The sequence below is a fragment of the Orycteropus afer genome, unplaced genomic scaffold (genome assembly GCF_000298275.1).
Source record: "Orycteropus afer afer isolate SDZICR_OR568_19922 unplaced genomic scaffold, OryAfe1.0 scaffold00229, whole genome shotgun sequence".
Classification (NCBI taxonomy): Eukaryota; Metazoa; Chordata; class Mammalia; order Tubulidentata; family Orycteropodidae; genus Orycteropus; species Orycteropus afer.
In genome coordinates this window covers 419875-440242 of record NW_006921816.1, presented here as the reverse complement: position 1 = coordinate 440242, position 20368 = coordinate 419875, and the positions used below count along the sequence as shown (strand labels likewise).

Sequence of the window (20368 nt, the reverse complement as noted above, 5' to 3'; positions counted from 1 at the left end):
AAAAAAAAAAAAAAGAAAATTTGCAACCATGATCAGGGAAAGGAAAAAAGCTGAAAGCAAGGACCTGGGAGGGGAAGATTGAAGAGTAATAGTAAAAAGACAAATGTATTAATAATAATAGTAGTTTTAAAACACATGAAAACAGGCAAACTAAAAACCAGGAAAAAAGAAAAAGAAAAAAAATCAGGGTAGGGTAGGGCACAGCACCCAGGCTCTGCCTGAGCACACAAACTGGGATGGAGTTCCTGTGAACCCAGAAGGGGGGTGGGGGTGGGGGATGGCCTTACCTCCATTTACCAAGGGGTTTAGGGTATAAGAGTAACAAGGGAAATGTCGCACCTTATCAGTCGTCCAGGTCCGGGGTGTCCTTGGTGTTATTGGCAAGCAGAACCTGTTCTCCTGGAATCTCAGGAGAGTGCTGTCTCTTTAAATACCCAAAATGGTCAAGCTGCTTGTAAACATTAAAGATGGCGGCACCCTCCAGACAGGCAAAAGTCCACAGTTCAGCCTGACTTTTTCTTCGCTGGTGCTTTGCGTTTTGTTCCCCAGGCACCAGAGCAGTCCTCTGTGCAAATCCTGGCTAGCAGGGCTGATTTTTAGGTTAATTCTTAAGTCCCGACACCACTCGGCACTCTCCAAGCTGTTTGTGCCATGCCATCAGGCTTGCTCAGGATCGCTGCCAGACCGCAGCTCTGTATGTCTCCTTTTTTGGTATTTTCACGCAAATTCTTCTGCTAGTTGGGATTTAGTCCACTTCTATATCCTTCCCTTCAAGGCTCAGGAGTCCAGGATTATCTTCTGTGTCTGTGTTAACTGGTTCCCCTTTTCTTTGTTGAAGTGTGTCTGTGCAGTCTTTCTCCCTGTTCCGCTATCTTACCGGAAGTCAATTTTAAGTTTCTTGAAGAATTTTTGACATTTATACTTTAAAGCATAAATTAGTACTGGCTTATTTGGATTTCAACTGATTAAATTCTTTGTGTGGCGTGCTTAATTTGTTCCTCTGTGAGTACCTATACTACCAATTGCTGTGGCATGTGTTAGGAACACTAGTTACCAAAGATATAGACTCCACCCTAAAAAGAGTCCACACTCAGATGGGAGAGACAGCTAAATAAAATATGTACTTTCACTGTTATGTAAGTCCATGATGTACTTGGAAAAGAAGTACTTAAACCAGTTAGGTTTGTAGAGGAGGTAGTGCTCGCAGAGGTAGATACCAGAACAAGTTTCCTGAAAGAGATAAAGCCTGGGCTGAACTATAGAGGCCAGATATGGATTAAGTAGGTGGATGAGACAGTGTAAGAGAGCAATTCACAAACTTTCAGAGGAGAGAGAAAAGTATGGAGTGTTATGAGACTCTTTGGTTCAATATGTGAGGATGATGTTGCTGTTGTGTGCCATGTAGTTGATTTCTGACTCATAGCAACCCTATATGACAGAGTAGAACTGCTCTATACATTTTCTTAGGCAATAACCTTTGTGGGATTAGATTGCCTGGTCTTTACTCCTACAGACCTGCTGGGTGGGTTCTAATCACCAACCTTTCTTTGAGCAGGTGAATTCTTGAACATTGCACCCATAGAGTTCCTTGTAAAGACCATACAGAAAAACAAAATCTGTTGCTGTTGAGTCGATTATGACCCATAGTGTTTCTATAGGTTATAGGAAATTGGAGGGAGAATGGTGAGAGGAAGAGTGTGATATAGAAATGAGGCTGAAGAGTTTGAGCCATATTCATCAAGTAATGTAGAACCTTATAACAGTTCTATATTGATGAAGGAACTTTAGATTATAGTTTGTTGTTGTTGTTGTTGTTATGTGCCGTTGAGTCGGCCCCGACTCATAGCGACCCCTCCTTGGGTTTCTGAGGCAGTATCACTATGGAAGTAGGATTGCCCAACCTTCCTTCTGAGTTGTGGCTGATGGGTTTGAACTGCCAGCCTTCTGGTTAGCAGTCAAGTGCTTTTAGCCACTATGCTACCAGAGCTCCTTAGATTATAGTTTAGGATGATCATTTTATAAATAGTGTGGAGATTGGATTGGCATCAGAGGAAATAGTTAGGAGGCTGTTTCAGTAATCCCGGCAAAGGATAATGTGACCTGAACTAAAGCTGCAGTGATACTAGTGGGGAAAAGAAAGTCCAGAGATATTTAGGAAGGAGAAATGACTCCCACTTAATTTGGTGGTTAACTGTGAAGGGTAGGGTATCAGAGGTGACACCTAAGTGCTTTTACTTAGGCAGCAACGTATGGTCACAGGTTAGATTTGGAGGGAAAGGTTAGATACTAGTTTTAGATAAGAAGATTGAAGATCCCATTTTTACTTGGATGACCCATGTCTCACAAACAGTTGGATGTGAGTCTTGAGCTCAGAAAAGAGAATTGAGGTAGAGATTGGTTTGAAAACCATTAATATGTTGGTGGTAATTAAAGACATTATGAATGAGAGTTCTCTTAAGTCAAGTTGACTCATGGCAGAAGCCTTGGGACCACCAGAATTTAAGAGGTTTATGTTGAAGAAGATTGCCTGTGAATGAGATAGATGTGTAGACTAGGGCTGATTGGTGTTCATGAAAGTTAAGAAAATGATTTTAAGAATGACAGGGCAGTTTATACACAAACACACACACACATACATACATGTGTATATATATACACACACACAGTTTTATACAAGTGACTGAACTTTTCTATGTGCAAAAATGTCTCATTATTTAGACTGCTACATAGTATTATTTGAATAATTTTAGCAGGCTTACATTAATGAGTAGATTTTTTTCCTGTTTACAAATAATGCTGCAGTGTGCAGCCTTATAATTATTTGTGTGCTATGTAAATATATTTATAGGATAGAATTTTAGGTTTTCTGTATCAAAGACTACTCTTTAACACAAATGATCCTTCTTTACCATTTTAGACCCATTATGCCTTGAGAGTTCCTTGTTTTTACATCCTTGATAAGCAGTATCAGCTATTTTTTTAAGTATTGCCTATCTGATTGGTCCCAATATGATTGGGTAACATAATGTCTTACTGTTTTTAATTTGCATTTCTTTTATTGATGTTTTAAAACATTTTCATATTGATCATTTTTTAATTTTTCTCCTTTGGTGAGTTTGTTTAGTTCTTTTGTCCATTTTTTTTCTTTTAGGTTTTATTTTCAAGTATATTTCCAATCATCATATATTAGGGATGCTGGGTGTTGCAGATGGTTAACTCACCTGCTAACCAAAAGGTTGGGGGTCTGGTCCACCCAGAGGCACCTCAGGAAAAAAAAAAAAAAAAAGACAACCTAACAATCTATTTCTGAGTTCTATTCTCATGGGGAACCCACCCAAGGGGGGATTACATATCCAAATCATTCATTTTTTAATATTATTTATGCAATTAATATACTTTGTTTCAGTAGTGAAGTATAACTTTTCTTCCATTGCTACTGGGTTTCATGCCAGTTTTAGAAAAACTTTACCCACACAGTTATCTTTTTTAATTGCATAATATTCTTTTGTCTGGACATACTGCATTTTATTTGAATTAGTAATTCTCAAAACTTTTTGGTCTCACAACCTCTTTATACTCTTAAAAATTATTAAGGTCTTCAGAGCATTATATGGATTTTGTCTATTTCTATTTACTATATTAGAAATTGAACCTCAGAATTAAAAAACAGTATTTACATATTCATTTTGAGAATCTACTATACCAAACCAAACTCACTGCCATTGAGTTGATTAGACTCATAGCTACCTCTCCTTGGATTTCCAAGGCGTTATCTCTACAGAAGTAGATGGCCCAGTCTTCCTTTTGAGGAGTGATTGGTGGGTTTGAACCACATTTTTCATAAATAATAATAATAATAACATCCAAAACGGGGAAAAATAGGTGTGTGTGTGTATGAAGAAGGCATTGTTTGTAGTTTTGCATATCTCTACATTCTGGGCTTAATAGAAGTCAGCTGGATTCTGGATTTCAAAGCTGTTTCTGCATCAGTCTATGGTAGTATGTTGCTTTAGTGGAATATAAGAAGGCCACATATAGATAGGCCGTTGAAGAATGGAGGAGAATTTTTGTAGCCTTTTAAAATAATTATGGATATTCTCTACTTTCTCCAAGATGAGTTTCACTGCAGAATCTGAAACTATAACCAAAACTTTTCCCTACTTTGTTACATTAAAATTTGCTGGTCTGCTTACTATTTGGAATGGCTCTTTTACTCATGCTTGGTTTTGTGAAGTGCATTGGTACCTTGGAAAATAATTCACCGAGTTATTGCAAGTCTTTCAGATGTTGAAACATGTCATTATACGATAGCAAAAAAGTAATATTCAATATTACCACTAAACTTACCTGAGATACCTTTTTTAAAAAAAAAAAAATTTGTGATTTGGGTGAAAGTTTACGCAGCAAATTCATTCTCCATACAGCAGTTCACATACACTTTGTCTCATGACATTGACTACAATTTACCACAGTGCAACAGCTCCCTTCCCACTTCCTCCCCATAGTTACCCCTTCCCTGTGTCCTTCTCTCTGTGTACTCCTGCCCCCTGAGCTGTCTCCCTGTGCATACACAGCCCTTCTATACTCCCATGATTGTTCTCTCAAAGGAGCCTTATCTGCCTAGTGGAAATGTTCAGCTCATATGCCTGTCTTTTGTTTGGCTGGAAGCCACAGGAGTGGGTTCAGTTCCTGAAGGACAGCTAGGGGCCATAGTCTCAGTGTTTCCATCAGGCTCTATCAGACCAGCAAACTTGGTCTGTCCCCCTGTCCTCCATATTATATATATATTTTTTTAATTAATGATTTTGAGTTTTGTTCCACATTGTTCTCCTACTCGATGATCTCCTGCATAGATACCACTCCAGGTGGTTGACAGTGGTAGCTGGGCGCCATCCAGTTCTTCTGCTCTCATAGTCGTATAGGCTGAAGATCGCATGGTGTACCAGTCACTTGGAATGATTGTTTCTGTGAGTCTTTGGTTTCCTTTATTCGTCTTTTCTCTGCACGAGGAGAGACCCATCGTTGCATCTAGATGGCTACTTACAAGCTTTTAAGATCCCAGTCAATACTTGCTAAAGTAGGATATGGAACAGTGTTTTCTGTAGCATATTATGCCAATTGAGCTTGATGTCCCCTGTGACTATGGCCCTGAGCCCACAGGTCCAACTGCTCGCTCCCTCTGTGTAGCTAGCTGTTGCCAAGAAGTGACTACAACCTTGTCCCTTGTCAGCTCTACTGTATACCTAGGAATTTTTTACAGAACATACCAATACACTTCTAGAAACATGTCTGCCACCCTTATACATGGTCTTGAGCACACTCCCCCCCCCCCCATAGACATACGTAGTAGTTCAGCCTGTCCATCCATCTATCCATGTTTGCCTTCACTGACAATGCAGTACTGTATGTGCAAAAGGGTTCATCTTTGTTGTCTGTACCTCCCATGTACCTCTCTATGTCTTCTCTTCCTCAGTGTCATCATGTTGATCACTCACATTTGGTAAATTGCCCTTCTCTCCACCCAAATCAATACTTGTCTCTACCTATCTAACAGTATTGCCTCCTCTCCCCTCCCACCTCTGGTAACCAACAAAGAAAATTTCCTTCCATATATAAACCTTTCCTTGACTTTTTATAATAATGGACTAATACAATAATTGTCCTTCTATGGTTGACTTATTTCACTCAGCATAATGTCCTCCAAGTTCATCCACATTATGTGGTGTTTTGCAGATTCTATGTTATTCTTTAGGGTTACATATTACTCCATTTTGTGTATGTACCGTAGTTTGGTTATCCATTCTTCAGTTGATGGACACCTAGGTTGTTCCCATCTTTTGGCTCTTGTAAATAGTGCTGCAGTGAACATGGGTGTTCATGTGTCTGTTTTTGTCCTGGCTCTCACTTCTTCAGGATATATACGTAGTAATGGAATGGCTGGATCAAATGGAATTTCTAATTTCAACTTTTGAAGGAATCGCCATACTGCTTTCCACAGTGGTTGTACCATTTTACAGTCCTACCAGTAGTGTATCAGAGTCCTGATCTCTCCACATCCTCACCAGCATTTGTTGTTTTCTGCCTTGTTGAACTTTGCTACTAGTGCTGGAGCGAGATGGTATCTCATTGTTTTGTATCTCTCTAATGGCTAATGATCATGAGCATTTCTTCATAAGTTTGTTGGACGCCTGAATATCCTCTTTAGTGAAGTGTCTATTCATGTCTTCTGCCCATTTTTGAATTGGATTATTTGTCTTTTTGTTGTTGAGGTGTTGGAGTTTTCAATAAATTCTAGAGATAAGTCTCTTGTCAGATATGTCATTGCCAAATATTTTTTCCTATCTATAGGTTCTGTTTTGGAGAAGTCTTTGAAAGCACATAAAAATTTAATTTTTAAAAGGTCCCATTCATCTAGTTTATTTTATGCTGTTTGTGCATTTTGGGTTATGCTTGATAGTCTATTTATGCTATATATTGTTGTTATGTGCTGTCAAGTCGGACCCGACTCATAGTGACCCCTCCTTGGGTTTCCAAGGCAGTATCACTACGTAAGTAGATTCTGTCTTTCATCTTCCTTCCAAGGAGTGGCTGGTGGGTTTGAACTGCCAGCCTTCTGGTTAGCAGTCAAGTGCCTTAGGCACTATGTTACCAGAGCTCCTATGCTATATATTAGCCCTAAATTTACCTTTAGTTTTTCCTTGAGGAACTTTCTAGTTTTAGGTTTCACATTTAAGTCTTTGACCTATCTGGAGTTAGTTTTTGTGTATGGTGTGAGGTACACATCTTGTTTCATTTTTCCGCAAATGAATATCCAGTTTTACCAGGACCGTTTATTTCACAAACATTCTCTTCTCCATTTAATGGATTTTGGACCTTTGTCAAAGATCAGCTGACCATAGGTCAATGGGTATGTTTCTGGGTTCTCAGTCCTATTCCAGTGGTCTGTGTGCCTGTTGTCATACCAGTACCAGGCAGTTTTGACTACTGTGGCTGTATAGTAGGTTTTAAGATCTGGCAGTGTGAGACCTCCTACCTTGTTCTTCAATAATGCTTTGCTCATCCGAGATATCTTTCCTTTTCATATTAAGTTAGTGATTGATTTTTCTATATTCTTAAGAATGCTGATGGGATCTGGATTAGGATTGCATTGAATGTATAGATTGCTTTGGGTAGAATTGACATTTTCACAATGCTCAATCTTTCTATCCACAAGCATGGTATGTTCTTCCATTTATGTAAATCTCTTAAGGTTTCTTGAAGTAGTCTTTTATAGTTTTCTTTGTAGAGGTCTTTTGTGTCCCTGGTAAGATTTATTCACAAGTATTTTATTTTTTGGGTAGCTGTTGTGAATGGCATTTCCTTATTTCTTTTTCAGCAGTCTTTGCTGGTGTTGAGGAATTCAACTGATTTTTGGATATTGATCTTGTATCTCACCATGATGCTGAATCTCTTAATTAGTTCCAGTAGATTTTTGACTAAGTCTCTTGGGTTTTGTAGGTAAAGGATCATATCATCAGCAAATAGGGATAGTTTGACTTCTTCCTTGCCAATTTGGATGCCTTTGATTTCCCTTTCTTGCCTTATGGCCCTGGCTAGGAATTCCAGTACAGTGTTGAATATAAGTGGTGATAAGAGGGCATCCTTGTCTGGTTCCTGTTTGCAAGGGGAATGGTTTCAGTCCCTCTGTTGAGAAAAGTACCGGCTTTTCGTTCCGTGGTGGTGATGGTGTTACATGTTGTTGAGTCAGCCCCGACTCATAGCGACCCGTCCTTGGATTTTTGAGGTGGTATCACTACGTAAGTAGATTGCCCAACCTTCCTTCCGAGGAGTGGCTGGTAGGTTTGAACCGCTAGCCTTCTGGTTAGCAGTCAAGTGCCTTAGGCACTATGCTACCAGAGCTCCTTTTCATTTTGTGTATATGCCCTTTATTATGTTGAGGAATGTATGTCCCTTCTATTTCTGTTTTGCTGGGTTTTGATCAGGAATGGATGTTGGATTTTATTAAATGCCTTTTCTGTATCGATTGATAGGATCATTTGGTTCTTTTATTTATGTGGTGGATGACGTTGATTGTTTTTCTAATGTTGAACCATCCTTGCCTATCTGATATGATCTCCACTTGGTCATAGTGAATTATTTTTTTGATACATTATTGGAGTCTGTTGGCTAGGATTTTGTTGAAGATTTTTGCATCTATATTCATGAGGGATATTGGTCTGTAATTTTCCTTTTGAGTGACATGTTTGCCTGGTTTTGATATCAAGGTTATGCTTGCTTCATAAAATGGATTTGTAAGGATTCCACCTTTTTCTGTATTTTGGAATAGTTAGTAGGATTGGTGTAAGCTCTTCTCTGAAAGTGTGGTAGAATTCTCCAATGAAACCATCTGTTTGGGCCAGGACTTTTTTTATTGGTAATTTTTTTATGACTTGTTCAATATTTTCTTTTGTTACGGGTCTGTTCAACTTTTCTCACCTTATCCTTTGTTGGTTTAGGTAAGTAGTATGTTTCTAGAAATCTATCCATTTCTTCCAGATTTTCAAATTTGTTCGAGTACAGGTCTTCATAGTATCCTGATATTATCCTTTTAATTTCAGTTGCTTCCATTGTGATGTCACCCTTTTTGTTTCTTACTCATTTTAGTTATATTCTCTCCCTTTTCCTTTGTTAGATTTGCCAGTGGTTTGTCTATTTTATTAATCTTTTCAAAAAACCAAGTTCTGGTCTTGTTGATCTTTTTCTGTTGCCTTTCTAATTTTCTGTTCATTGATTTCTGCTCGAATCTTGATTGTTTCCTTTCTTCTGGTGACTGTAGGCTTTTCTTGCTGTTCTTTTACTAATTGTTTGAGATGTTGGTTAAAATGTTGATTTTGGCTCTTTTTTCTTTTTTGATGTGTATATTTATTGCTATAAATTGGCTTCTGATCACTGCTTCTGCTGTGTCCCAAAGGTTTTGGTATGTTGTGTTCTCATTCTCATTTGATTCAAGGAAATTTTAAATTTCTTTTTTTATTTCTTCTATTACACATTCATTCTTAAGGCGGGTGTTGTTCAGTTTCCCTGTGTTTGCTCTTTTTCCATTGATCTTCCTATTGTTGATTTCTAATTTGATAGCATTGTGATGTGAGAAGATGGTTTGCAGTATTTCAGTGTTTTTAAACTTATTAAGGCTTGCTTTGTGGCCTAACATATGGTCTGTCATGGAGAGTGTTCCACGCGCACTGGAAAAAAATGTTTATTGTGCTGTTGTCGGGTGAAGTCCTCTGTAGATATCTATAAGGTCAAGTTGGTGGATTGCGTTATTTAGCTCTTTTGTGTCTTTGTTGAGTTTCTTTCCAGTTCTGTCTTTCTGTTGAGTCATCTATTTGGCTTTTCAACTCTTATAAAATGGGACTTATGTATTTTGGAGCTCTTTCATTGGATCCGTAGATATTTATTATGGTTATATGTTCTTGTTCAATTGATCCTTTAATCATTATATAACATCCTTCCTTGTCTCTTATGTTGGTTTTTGTCCTAAAGTTGATTTTATCAGAAATTAATATTGCGACTCCTGCTCTTTTACAGTTGCCATTTGCTTGATACATCTTTTTCCAACCTTTGATTTTTAGTCTGTTTTTGTCTTTTTCTTTACTGTGTGTCTCTTGTAGACAACATATTGATGGGTTTTGTATTCTTATCCAGTCTGCAACTCTCCATCTTTGGAGTGGTGCATTTAATCCATTGACTTTCAGTGTAGTTATCAACAAGTATGAATTGGTTGCTGTCATTTTGTTATGTTTTTTTTCATGGTGTTCCTGGTTTCTTTGTTCCATATAATTTTCTGTGCTGAGCTCATTATGTTTATGAATCGTGTTATCATTTCCTTTGTTGCTATTGTTTTAGTATTTGCTGAATATTTGCACTTGTCCTCTTTTTTATTGTGATGTGAACGTTTATCATTTTTCTTTGAGTTTACCCTGTGATTTATAATTTTCTCCCTGAGTTTAGAACAGTCCATTCTATTTTGACTTCCTCACCATTGAGAAGTTCTGTAACTACACTGTTTTTCCCCTCTTTGTGGTTTATAGTTGTCCTCATTTCCCAATTATGTCTGTGGTTCCTTGTTTGCAGTCTTATAACCTTATTTTACTTTGGATACAGCCATAGCTATGTTGGTTTCTGGATTATGTCATCTTGTGTATCACTGGTCAGTTGTTTGCTATTATTCGTCCTTAGTTTGAAGGACTCCCTTGAGTATCTCTTGTAGGGTTGGTCTGGTTTTAACAAATTCCCTTAATTTCTGCTTATCTGGAAATTTCCTAATTTCACCATCATTTTTGAGTTATAATTTCGCTGGGTATATAATTCTTAGTAGGAGATTTTTCTCTTTCAGGGTTTTATATATACCTTCCCATTGCCTTCTTGCTTGCATGGTTTCTGCTGAGAAATCAGAGCTTATTCTTACTGGTTTTACTTTGTAGGTAACTTCTTTTTTCCCCATGATACTTTAAGGATTCTTTCTTTGCCTTTAGTTTGGTGAGTTTGATGATGCTATGTCTTGGTGATTTTCATTTAGGGTTAGTTGGCTTTCCTGAATGAATTTATTCTCATCTTTCATCATATCAGGGAAGTTTTCTTCCAACAAATCTTGGACACTTTTCTCAGTGGTTTTCTTTTTCTCTTGTTCTGGGATTCTGATGACACGTGGGTTATTCCTTTTGATGGTATCCCACATGAACCTTAGGCTGTCTTCATTTTGTTTTGATCTTTTTTCTGATTGATCCCTTTCCAAAGAAGTATTGAGGTATTTGTCTTCGGTCTCATTAATTCTGTCTTCCATTTTTTCGATTCTGCTTGTTTGCCATTTCAATGTGTTATCTATTTCTGAAAGTTTAGTATTCATCTTCTGGATTTCTATATGTAGGTTTTGTATCATTTCTAATTTTTCATTTATTTTGTCATTTTGTTCTTGTATTTTCTTCTGAAATTGTTCTATGCTTTTGTCTGTGTTTTCCTTAATTTTGTCATTGTTTTCCTTGATCTGTATCCCTGTCCTTTCAAGGTACCTAAGTATAATTCTTTTGACTTCTATATTAGAGAATTCCTATGCTGCTGCTTCCTCAGATATGTGTTTGAGTTTGTATCCTGGTCCCTCGTTTCTACCACTTTATCTTCTTTGTGTGGGCTGTGGTGGTCTGTTGTCTCCGAGACATTGTGACATTGTTGTATTTAGATCTCTGTGAACTGTTTGTGAAGAGCAGTTAAGGGTGAGTCAGGCTCTTCTTGGTGGTCATTTATTGTTGGTGGCGAAGGAAGTGATGGCTCTCACTTAGTTAATGGAGCTGCCAGGAGGTGGGGGTGTGGTTGCATTGTGTGTGCACGGTTGCTGTCTCCCACTCAGTTAGACAAAAACAACAATCAAAAAACCATTGAAAGAGTGAAAGCAAGTATACAAAAAACCACATAAACACACAGGAACAGTCTCCAAAAGATAGAAAAAGAAAGGGAAAAGGAAAAGAAAAAAAAAGCCCTGTGGTATCTGGAGGAGGGGACAATAAAAGAAAAGAGGTAGAGTAGGGGAATAATGAAGAAAACAATGGGAAAAATGCAAAAAGAAAAACAAGGAATGTAGTTAATCACAAGAAAGTGAATAAAATGGGAATTAGGAATGGGCAAGAGAGAAAAAGCTGAAAACTAGAACCTGGGAAAGGAAGAATAAAGAATAATAATAAAGATGAAAAAGAAAAGACTAATACTGATAGTAATAATTTTGAAACAGACAAAATCAATCAAACAAAAAAAAAGGATAAAAAATCTGGACAGGGCAGGGTACCCAAGCTCTGTCAGTGCACACAGCCGAATGGAATTCCTTCCGGCCCAGAAGGTGGGTGGGAATGAGGGATGGCCACACCTCCGTTCTCCAAGAGAGTGTGGGGTATAAGAGTAACAAGGGGAATATACCACTTTTCCAGTCGTTTGCGCCTGGACTGTCTTTGCAGTTTCCAACAGGTGGAGCCGTTTGTTAGGTCCCTGGAATCTGAGAGAATGCTGTCGCTTTAAATATCCAAAATGGTCAGACCACTAGTAAACATTCAAAATGGCTTCACCTTCCAGAAGGACAAAAGTCTATGGCTCAGCCTGTTTCCCTCTTTGCTGTTTGCTCTTTTTTTCACCGATCAGCATTGCAGTCCTCTGTGCAGCCACTGGCTGTTGTTGTTGTTGTTATGTGCCATCGAGTCGGCCCCGACTCATAGCGACCCCTCCTTGGGTTTCCGAGGCAGTATCACTACGGAAGTAGGATTGCCCAACCTTCCTTCCGAGGAGTGGCTGGTGGGTTTGAACCGCCAGCCGTCTGGTTAGCAGGCAAGTGACTTAGCCACTATGCTACCAGAGCTCCCGCAGCCACTGGCTAGCAGGGCCGAATTTTAGGTTAATTCTTAAGGTCCTTACACCACTTGGCAATATCCAAGCCATCTGTATTGTCAGGATTGCTGACAGACCACAGCTCTGTGTGTCTCCTTTTTTGGTGTTTTCATGCAGGTTCTTCTAGTTGGAGTTTAGTCCAATTTTGTATCCTTCCTTTCAAAGCTCAGGGTTACAGGATTATGTTCTGTGTCTGCATTAATTGGTTTCCCTTTTTTTTTTGTTGAAGAGGGTTTGTGTAGTTTGCCTATTCCACCATCTTACCTGACCCCCTGGCCATTTGAGATATCTTCATTTAGAAGCTGTCAAACCCACTGTGGTAAATGCAAGCTTTTCAAAATTCTCATAGTCTGCTGAAGGTGATAGGCTTACCTTGATGTTTTTTCAGTAAATAGCTTTATATTATTAATCATTCTTTCAAGTAAAAACGATCAGTAAAGAAATCAGCTAGTTCCACTTTGTAATTCAAGCAGTTATGTATTGTGTATTGATATGCAAGAGTTTTTCATGCAGAGTATGAAAAAGATAATGTACACGATTGAAATTTAATGGGACTAATAATTTTACTGCTTCACCAAGGGTGTTCTTAAGTGAAACTGATGTTGTTACTTTGAGAGTTGATTATGGTAAAGGATAACAGTGGCTACTAGTTCAGTTTGGTGCTCTTTCCTTGTTTCTTGTTTAGGCACCAATAGATTACCCTACATTACTTTTCACTTTTACTGTGACTGTCAACACAGTGAAAAATAAAATATCTATTATTATTATGAAAATAGTTTTTGTCCCTTAGAGCTCTTGAAAGGGTCTTGGGGTATGCAAACTACATGTTGAGAATGCTAATTTACATAATTCTTTTTTGATAGACATTCAGGCTATTTCCAAATTTTCTGAAATTTACATCTTTGTACAAACATTTTTGCTTAGTCATAAAATTGTATGAGACATTTTTATTTTTTTAAAAATGGTTGCAAGTCGTCCCCCCCCCCCCCAAGTATAGTATACTCTGTACTATCCAGGGTATACTGCTTGACCACTTTTTTTCTCAGAGTAAAGTACTTGACCACTTTTTAAAAAAATGTAATAGTTGGCAAATGCAGACAAATCATATAGAAACTGGAATGCTTCTCCTTATTTCTAAGTTCTAACTGGGGTGAGGATTAATCAGAGTTATGAAATGCATGTCCATTTGGAAACTTATTTAGACAGCATCTTAAAGACACAGCATCTTTATCAATAAGAAAATGGAATTTCCCATTAACTGTATTTTGGTGTAGTAATTCAGAAAATATTGCATTTAATTATGCTAAAAGTACTTTGGGTTCATAGCATTTATTTAAGTGTAATTCATGATATTACATGAGTTTATCTTCAAGTTATTAGAATAAAAAAAAAAAAACAGAATAAAAATATCTAGAAATTCACATACATTATTCCAGAAATTAAACTGTGGCAGCATTACTCAGTGGATCCTTTTATTGAATTTTATTCTTGAACATGTGAGTTTGATTAAACACAGAATCACATTTAGTAGTTTTCCAAACCCTTCTAGCATTCATCTCTGTCCCTCTTAAACTAATACCTTTTTGTTTTTCTGAAAAATTACCTTTCCTTTTCCTCACCTTTTTATCTGGTTCAGTGCCTTTGCTTGTACTTTCATAAGTAACATGTCCTTGATTATATCTATTGTAGCATTTAACACACTTTAGTCGTCTCTTACAACTCACTGTCGTGGAATCGGATCCAACTCATAGCGACCCCTCTTTGAGTTTCTGAGGCGGTATCACTACGAAAGTAGATTGCCCATCCTTCCTTCCAAGGAGTGGCTGATGGTTTTAATCGCCAGCCTTCTGGTTAGCGGTCAAATGTATGAATTCCTCTGAGGGATGCGCTTCTGTGGGGCTACAGAAAATTTGTTATATAGTATGTAAAAAAAACCAAAACAAAACAAACCCTACTTTTTAAAGCAAAGAAAGAGAGAAACTATTTATATTTGCAACCATAAACCAACCACCATTTTCTGACACTTTTTTTTTTTTTAAATTTTTCTTTAAAGATGGGCACTCTGGTTTTTTAAAAATGATAAAAGCAAAACTTGGCAAGCAAACCTTCGGCTCATCTCTAAGTTTGATACTGTTGAAGACTTTTGGGCGTAAGTAACCATTTATTTCAGGGTATTTGTTGTTGTATTAGTTGTATAGTTTTTACTTTTGATGGCATAATTTCTGTATGTTAATACTTGGGAGGCTGTATCTGTCATTAATTGAAGCTTCCTTGTAAGCCACATTTAGAAAATGAAGGCTGGTAGTGAATAATAGTTCCAAGTATTCTCTGTAGAACTATGTTTATTGTTTGTCCATCTCCTCACTGTTTGAATTGGTGAATGTTCTTAATCAGTTTTAGAAAGTTTCAGTCTTAACATTTATTAGCTTTGAATACCCTCTATACCTTCTTGCTAAGATACCTTTCCACCACTTGTTCATTAGCTTTGATGCTGAAGCTACACCACCAGTATTTCAAATGCTAGCAGGGTCACCCCTGGTGGACAGGTTTCAGCAGAGCTTCCAGAGTAAGACAGACTGGGAAGAAATACCTAGTGATCTATTTTTGAAAAAATTGACCACAGAAAACCTCATGAATAATAGCAGAACCTTCTAGAGTATGACCTTGAACGTATCCCACCTGGTTTTAGAGACCATCTCTAGAATAGATTTGATGCATTGAACACTAATGACCAAAGACCGGGTGAGTTATGGGATGACATCAAGGACATCATACATGAAATAAGCAAAAGGTTATTAAAAAGACAGGAAAGAAACAAAAGACCAAAACAAACATTAGAAGAGACTCTGAAACTTAGCCTTGAATGTGGAGTAGCTAAAGCTAACTGGAAAAAATTATGTAAAAGACCTGAACACAATATTACAAGGGGTGGCTCAAGAAGACGAAGTATTCTAAGGAAATGTACAAAGACCTAGAGTTAGAAAACCAAAAGGGGAGAACATGCTCAGCATACCTCAATCTTAAAGAACTGAAGAAAAAATTCAAACCTCAAATTGCAATATTGAAGGATTCTAGCAGCAAAATATTGAATGACTTGAGAACTGTCAAAAGAAGATGGAAGGACTTTCACAGTCACTGTACCAGAAAGAATTGGTTGAGAAGTTCAGCCATTTCAAGAGGAAGCATAAGATCCAAGAATCAGTGGTATTGAAGGAAGATGTTCAAGCTGTTCCAAAGGCATTGATGAAAAACAAGGCTCCAGGAATTGATTGAATTACCAATTAACACATTTCAACAAATGGATGCAGTGGTGGAAACACTCATCTATGCCAAGATTGGAAGAGAACTACCTGGCCAACTGATGGGAAGAGATGCATATTTGTGCCCATTCTAAAGAAAGGTGATCCAACAGGATGCAGAAATTATCAAACATCATTAGTGTCATTGTATAGAGTCCCTATGAGTTGTAATTAATGTGAAAGTCATAAATTTTGGGGTTTATCATTAATATCACACATAAGTAAAATTTTGCTGAAAATAATTTAAAAAATGATTACAGCAGTACATCAGTAGGGAACTGCTAGAGATTCAAGCTGGATTCAGAAAAGGATGTAGAAAGAGGGATATCATTACTACTGTCAGATGGATCTTGGCTGAAAGGAAAGAATACCAAAAAGAATTAAACGCATTAAAAATCTGTGAAAATAGTAAGTAACACCAGAACTTGATTCTTGAACTAACAATTGAGATCTGTTTTGTCCATTTCAATAACTGAGTTTGTAGAAAAAGTAAACATGACCTTTTATCTGTTTATTTTTCCTTATATTCTTAAAATATATGTGTATGCACTTAAACTCTACATTGCATATTCTGTATTTATAATTGCCCTTTTCTTTTACCTAGCTTGTACAACCATATCCAGTTATCTAGTAATTTAATGCCTGGCTGTGACTACTCACTTTTTAAGGTATGTTTAATCTTTTTATATTCAGTGTAGGACTGAACCATTCACATATTCCTTAAGAAATCTTGCCACATGCTTAGGAATAATTAATACTGTGATGAACAGGTAGTAATTAAATTGCCTTAACTAGACTTAACATAAATATATTTTTCCCTATTTATTTATCATACAAATAGGTCTTTAAAATTAGAGTCTTACTCTATGGGCACAGACTGTGTTTCATTTTGAGAAGAGCTTTCATCATATCCTTTTTTTATATATTTGAAGACATTGAAGTCCTGAGTTTTTCAGGAATTTTAAACCTGGGATGCATAAGTCTTTGAGAGATTTCATGAAAGGGGTTTGTCAGTGATAGGAAGGTGGTGGCCTTCAGTAACGGAAATTGCACAATTTTGCACTTGTTTTTCTGGATATGAAAATTTGTCACCAATCCCATGAGTGTCTGAGTAGAGCTCTTCTCCATAGGTTTGCAATGACTGATTTTCTGGAAGTTGATTGCTAGGCCTTTTTTCTGAGGCACCTAATGAATGGACTTAAACCTTCAACTTTTTGGTAGCAGCCCTGTTCGTACCACTCTGGGGCTCAAGGAAAGTGTACATAGCTTCTCAAAGGCATCTGTTACTCAGAAAGTTAGGAGGAACTTTGAAACCAAGGTTTTATAACTAATAAATGATAAAGCCAAGACACTTATTCTGTAATCCTATGCTTTGGCTTTAAGTCTTCTGAGGAATAAAGTAAAAAGTTAACAGAGTTGTTATTTGCTCTTTCTGATGATTCTCTTTCAAAGGCAGGGTAACAATATTGTCTAGTATTCTCTTTTACTCTGTAGGATGGTATTGAGCCCATGTGGGAAGATGAGAAAAACAAACGAGGAGGACGATGGCTAATTACATTGAACAAACAGCAGAGACGAAGTGACCTCGATCGCTTTTGGCTAGAGACAGTAAGCTTTTAAAATTATAAAATAATTTTAGAGGCACTTCTGGAATACTGAAACTTAAGTATGCTGCATTTTTTGGTTGGTTGCCTTAAAAGTCATTCTACACTTCATCTCAGCCAAAAGCTGAAAAGTGATGGGATAGCTCACTTTAGAAAAACATAAGCCAGGATTTTTTTTGTTTTTGTTGTTCTGTCATGTGAATTCTATGTATTTTACATATTAGTACAGTGAATCAACAACCCCCACACACATACCCCATTGCCAAACCACAAGTCTGATAAAAAGTGACTGACAGTTGACAGTTTCTTACTATAAGCTCACCCAGTTGCTTGTTAACCTAACAGTTACAGAACCTCATTGATACAAACCATGAAATTGTTACTTGACACCATTCAACTTAAGATGTTGTGATGTAGTCTGGAATTTTTACTTTACAAAATTTATGTTAAACATAAGATAACGGGCATTTTCTATAGTTAGAGATTCCAAACCCCAGGCTTTTAGGAGCAGAATTCATAGTCTGTTCCTCTTTTTATTTCTAGGACTTGGGAACAGTGTCTGATTTACAGTTCCTGTTGTCATCAAGTCAGTTCTAACTCATAGCAACCCTTTAGGACAGAGATCTGCCTCACAGGCAGAGTAGAACTAACCCATAGGGTATCCAAGGCTGTAAATCTTTCTCCTGTGGAGCATCTGGTGGGTTCGAAGTGCCGCTGTTTTGTTTCACAGCTGAATGTTTTAACAACACCACTAGAACTCCTCATTTATAGTTAGCACTATAAATACTTGATGAATGGTGTTTTGTTTTTTTTTAAAGACAGTTCTTCATTTTGCTTTTGGGAGAGGTTATCAGTATTATCAATATTTTAAAATTCCATATTAAAAATTTTAGATAAAGAACTAGATGCATAAATAGAATCTAGGCATTTTAAAAATCAACTCTAGTTAAAAAGTGATGGGAAAAATAGAACAACTAAATGGGGTAAGTTCAAATTTAACAAAATTACTAATTATTAATGAACAATAGTATCTCCTCATGTAGAAAAAAATAATCCATTGAATATACTTTTTTTCTTTCAAGCTGCTGTGCCTTATTGGAGAATCTTTTGATGACTACAGTGATGATGTATGTGGAGCTGTTGTTAATGTTAGAGCTAAAGGTGATAAGATAGCAATATGGACTACTGAATGTGAAAACAGAGATGCTGTTACACATATAGGGTAAGTTTTACTGTTTACCTACTTTTTTTTTTTTTTTTTAACAATATAGAGATAACTAAATATAGAAATAGTTTTATCTAGAGGTTTAGAAATATTTTCCTTGTATTGTTTTCATGGACACTTTTGTAATTTTAAACTATTGGTGCTTAATGTCTTATTCATGCTCTTTTCGTTTCCATAAAATTGCTTTCTACTTCGGCATGTAGCATTTTACTCTTTTACTGGGTGAATATATGACTCTTCATATTTTGAAATTGTAGCACTAATGTATAATACTCATAAATCAGTGAGTACTGGCAAATGGTGAATGTTTATTTTGTTTTTGTGTGTGCATGCACATAAGAGTTTTTACTGAAATTTAAGTGACATACCTTGGTTTTGTCCATATTTGAAAATTGAGGTAATACTTGAGCAGTTCTGTTTTCTGTAAACATGTGTAGGTTTTTGTACATTTTATTTTGAGTTTTATTATTTGTAAAAACAGTCAACTGTTTTGTGTTGTCTTTTCCCCTTAACAGTAGTGTTAACTCTAATTTTCATTTAAATAAGTAAAATGATTTTAGATTTTGTGTTAAAATATTAAGTATTGGTCATGGGTGACAAAATATTTGATTTGACTCTGTGTGTGATTTTTCAAACATTATGAATTCTCATATGAACAAAATTCCTCCCTAAAATATAAGATGGAATTTTCCAGGTTTTCATTTACCTGAGTTTTTGAAGGTGGAAAAAAAAGGAATTACACCTACCCCTCATTTATTAAGTGTCTTGCTGCTTGATGATTTGCATTTATGACAATAGTTTATAACGATCTATCCTACTATTTTGCATGTTAACAACATACGTGTGGCAGTTACAAACGCCAAGATGCAAGTCAACTGTAACCTTGGATATGGTGGTTAAGGTTTTGTGACCACTTGGCTGGGACATGAGTCTCAGCGGTTTGGCCATTATGGTATAATTTGGCGGTTTTCTAATTAATACGCAGTCATCCTCCATTTTGTGATCCAGTGTGGCCATCCTTTTTTTTTTTTTTTTAAATAAATGTCAGTAAGTGAGTGTTGTAAATTGTAGATTTTACATTGTATTCTAGACTTTTTTGTCAGCATCAAAATTTGTTAATTGTGGATTTTCACATTTTTTGAAAATGAGAATTAAATTGAGGATGCTTACTTGTGTCAACATTAAAAGTTTTTCATGTTTGTATAAAACACTTTGACTTCAGTTTTTCAAGGAAAGATTTCTTTTTCACCCTCACCAATTTGCATGGCCCAGTATTCTTGCTATCAGTTATTTGTAACAAATTAAGTATAATTAAAAGAAATATATTATATCATAACCCAGGAATTATAAATCTGACAATAATACTAATTTTGTTATAAAATAATTTTTTAAAAACTTATTAGGGGGAACATAATAAATTCTTATGGAGGATAGAAGTCATGAATGAAGAAATGATGCAAGTATAATGTTGGAGAATTTAGCTCCATGAAAATGGTTTCCATTATTTTTGTCTCTGTTTATTTCTTAAATTTTGCCATTTTTTCTTAAAGATTCAAATTCCAAAGGTGTGACCTGTTGCCCTCTGGCATCTGTCCTGAGAAACCTCGTTACTCTTCTCTCATATTCACTATCAGCCTTATGTTTGTTCCTTGGCCTTTGTCTGTGCTTTGGTCTTTTGGCATTATTCTTTTGATCTCATGACTTTCATAGAGTTGTTGTTGTTGTTGTTGTTTGCCATCGAGTCGGCCCCGACTCATAGCGACCCCTCCTTGGGTTTCCGAGGCAGTATCACTACGGAAGTAGGATTGCCCAAGCTTCCTTCCGAGGAGTGGCTG

The 20368-nt window shown here is 36.7% G+C and overlaps 1 protein-coding gene across 1 annotated transcript in view; it reads left to right on the top strand.

The window, feature by feature from the left end:
- Window positions 1–20368, top strand: part of EIF4E (eukaryotic translation initiation factor 4E) — a 63228-nt gene that overhangs the window by 39472 nt on the left and 3388 nt on the right. Inside the window, exons 3-6 of the mRNA XM_042782052.1 lie at window positions 14459–14554; window positions 16309–16372; window positions 17199–17312; window positions 18391–18530. Coding sequence (XP_042637986.1) covers window positions 14459–14554; window positions 16309–16372; window positions 17199–17312; window positions 18391–18530 — 414 coding nt within the window. The remainder of the gene's footprint in view (window positions 1–14458; window positions 14555–16308; window positions 16373–17198; window positions 17313–18390; window positions 18531–20368) is intronic.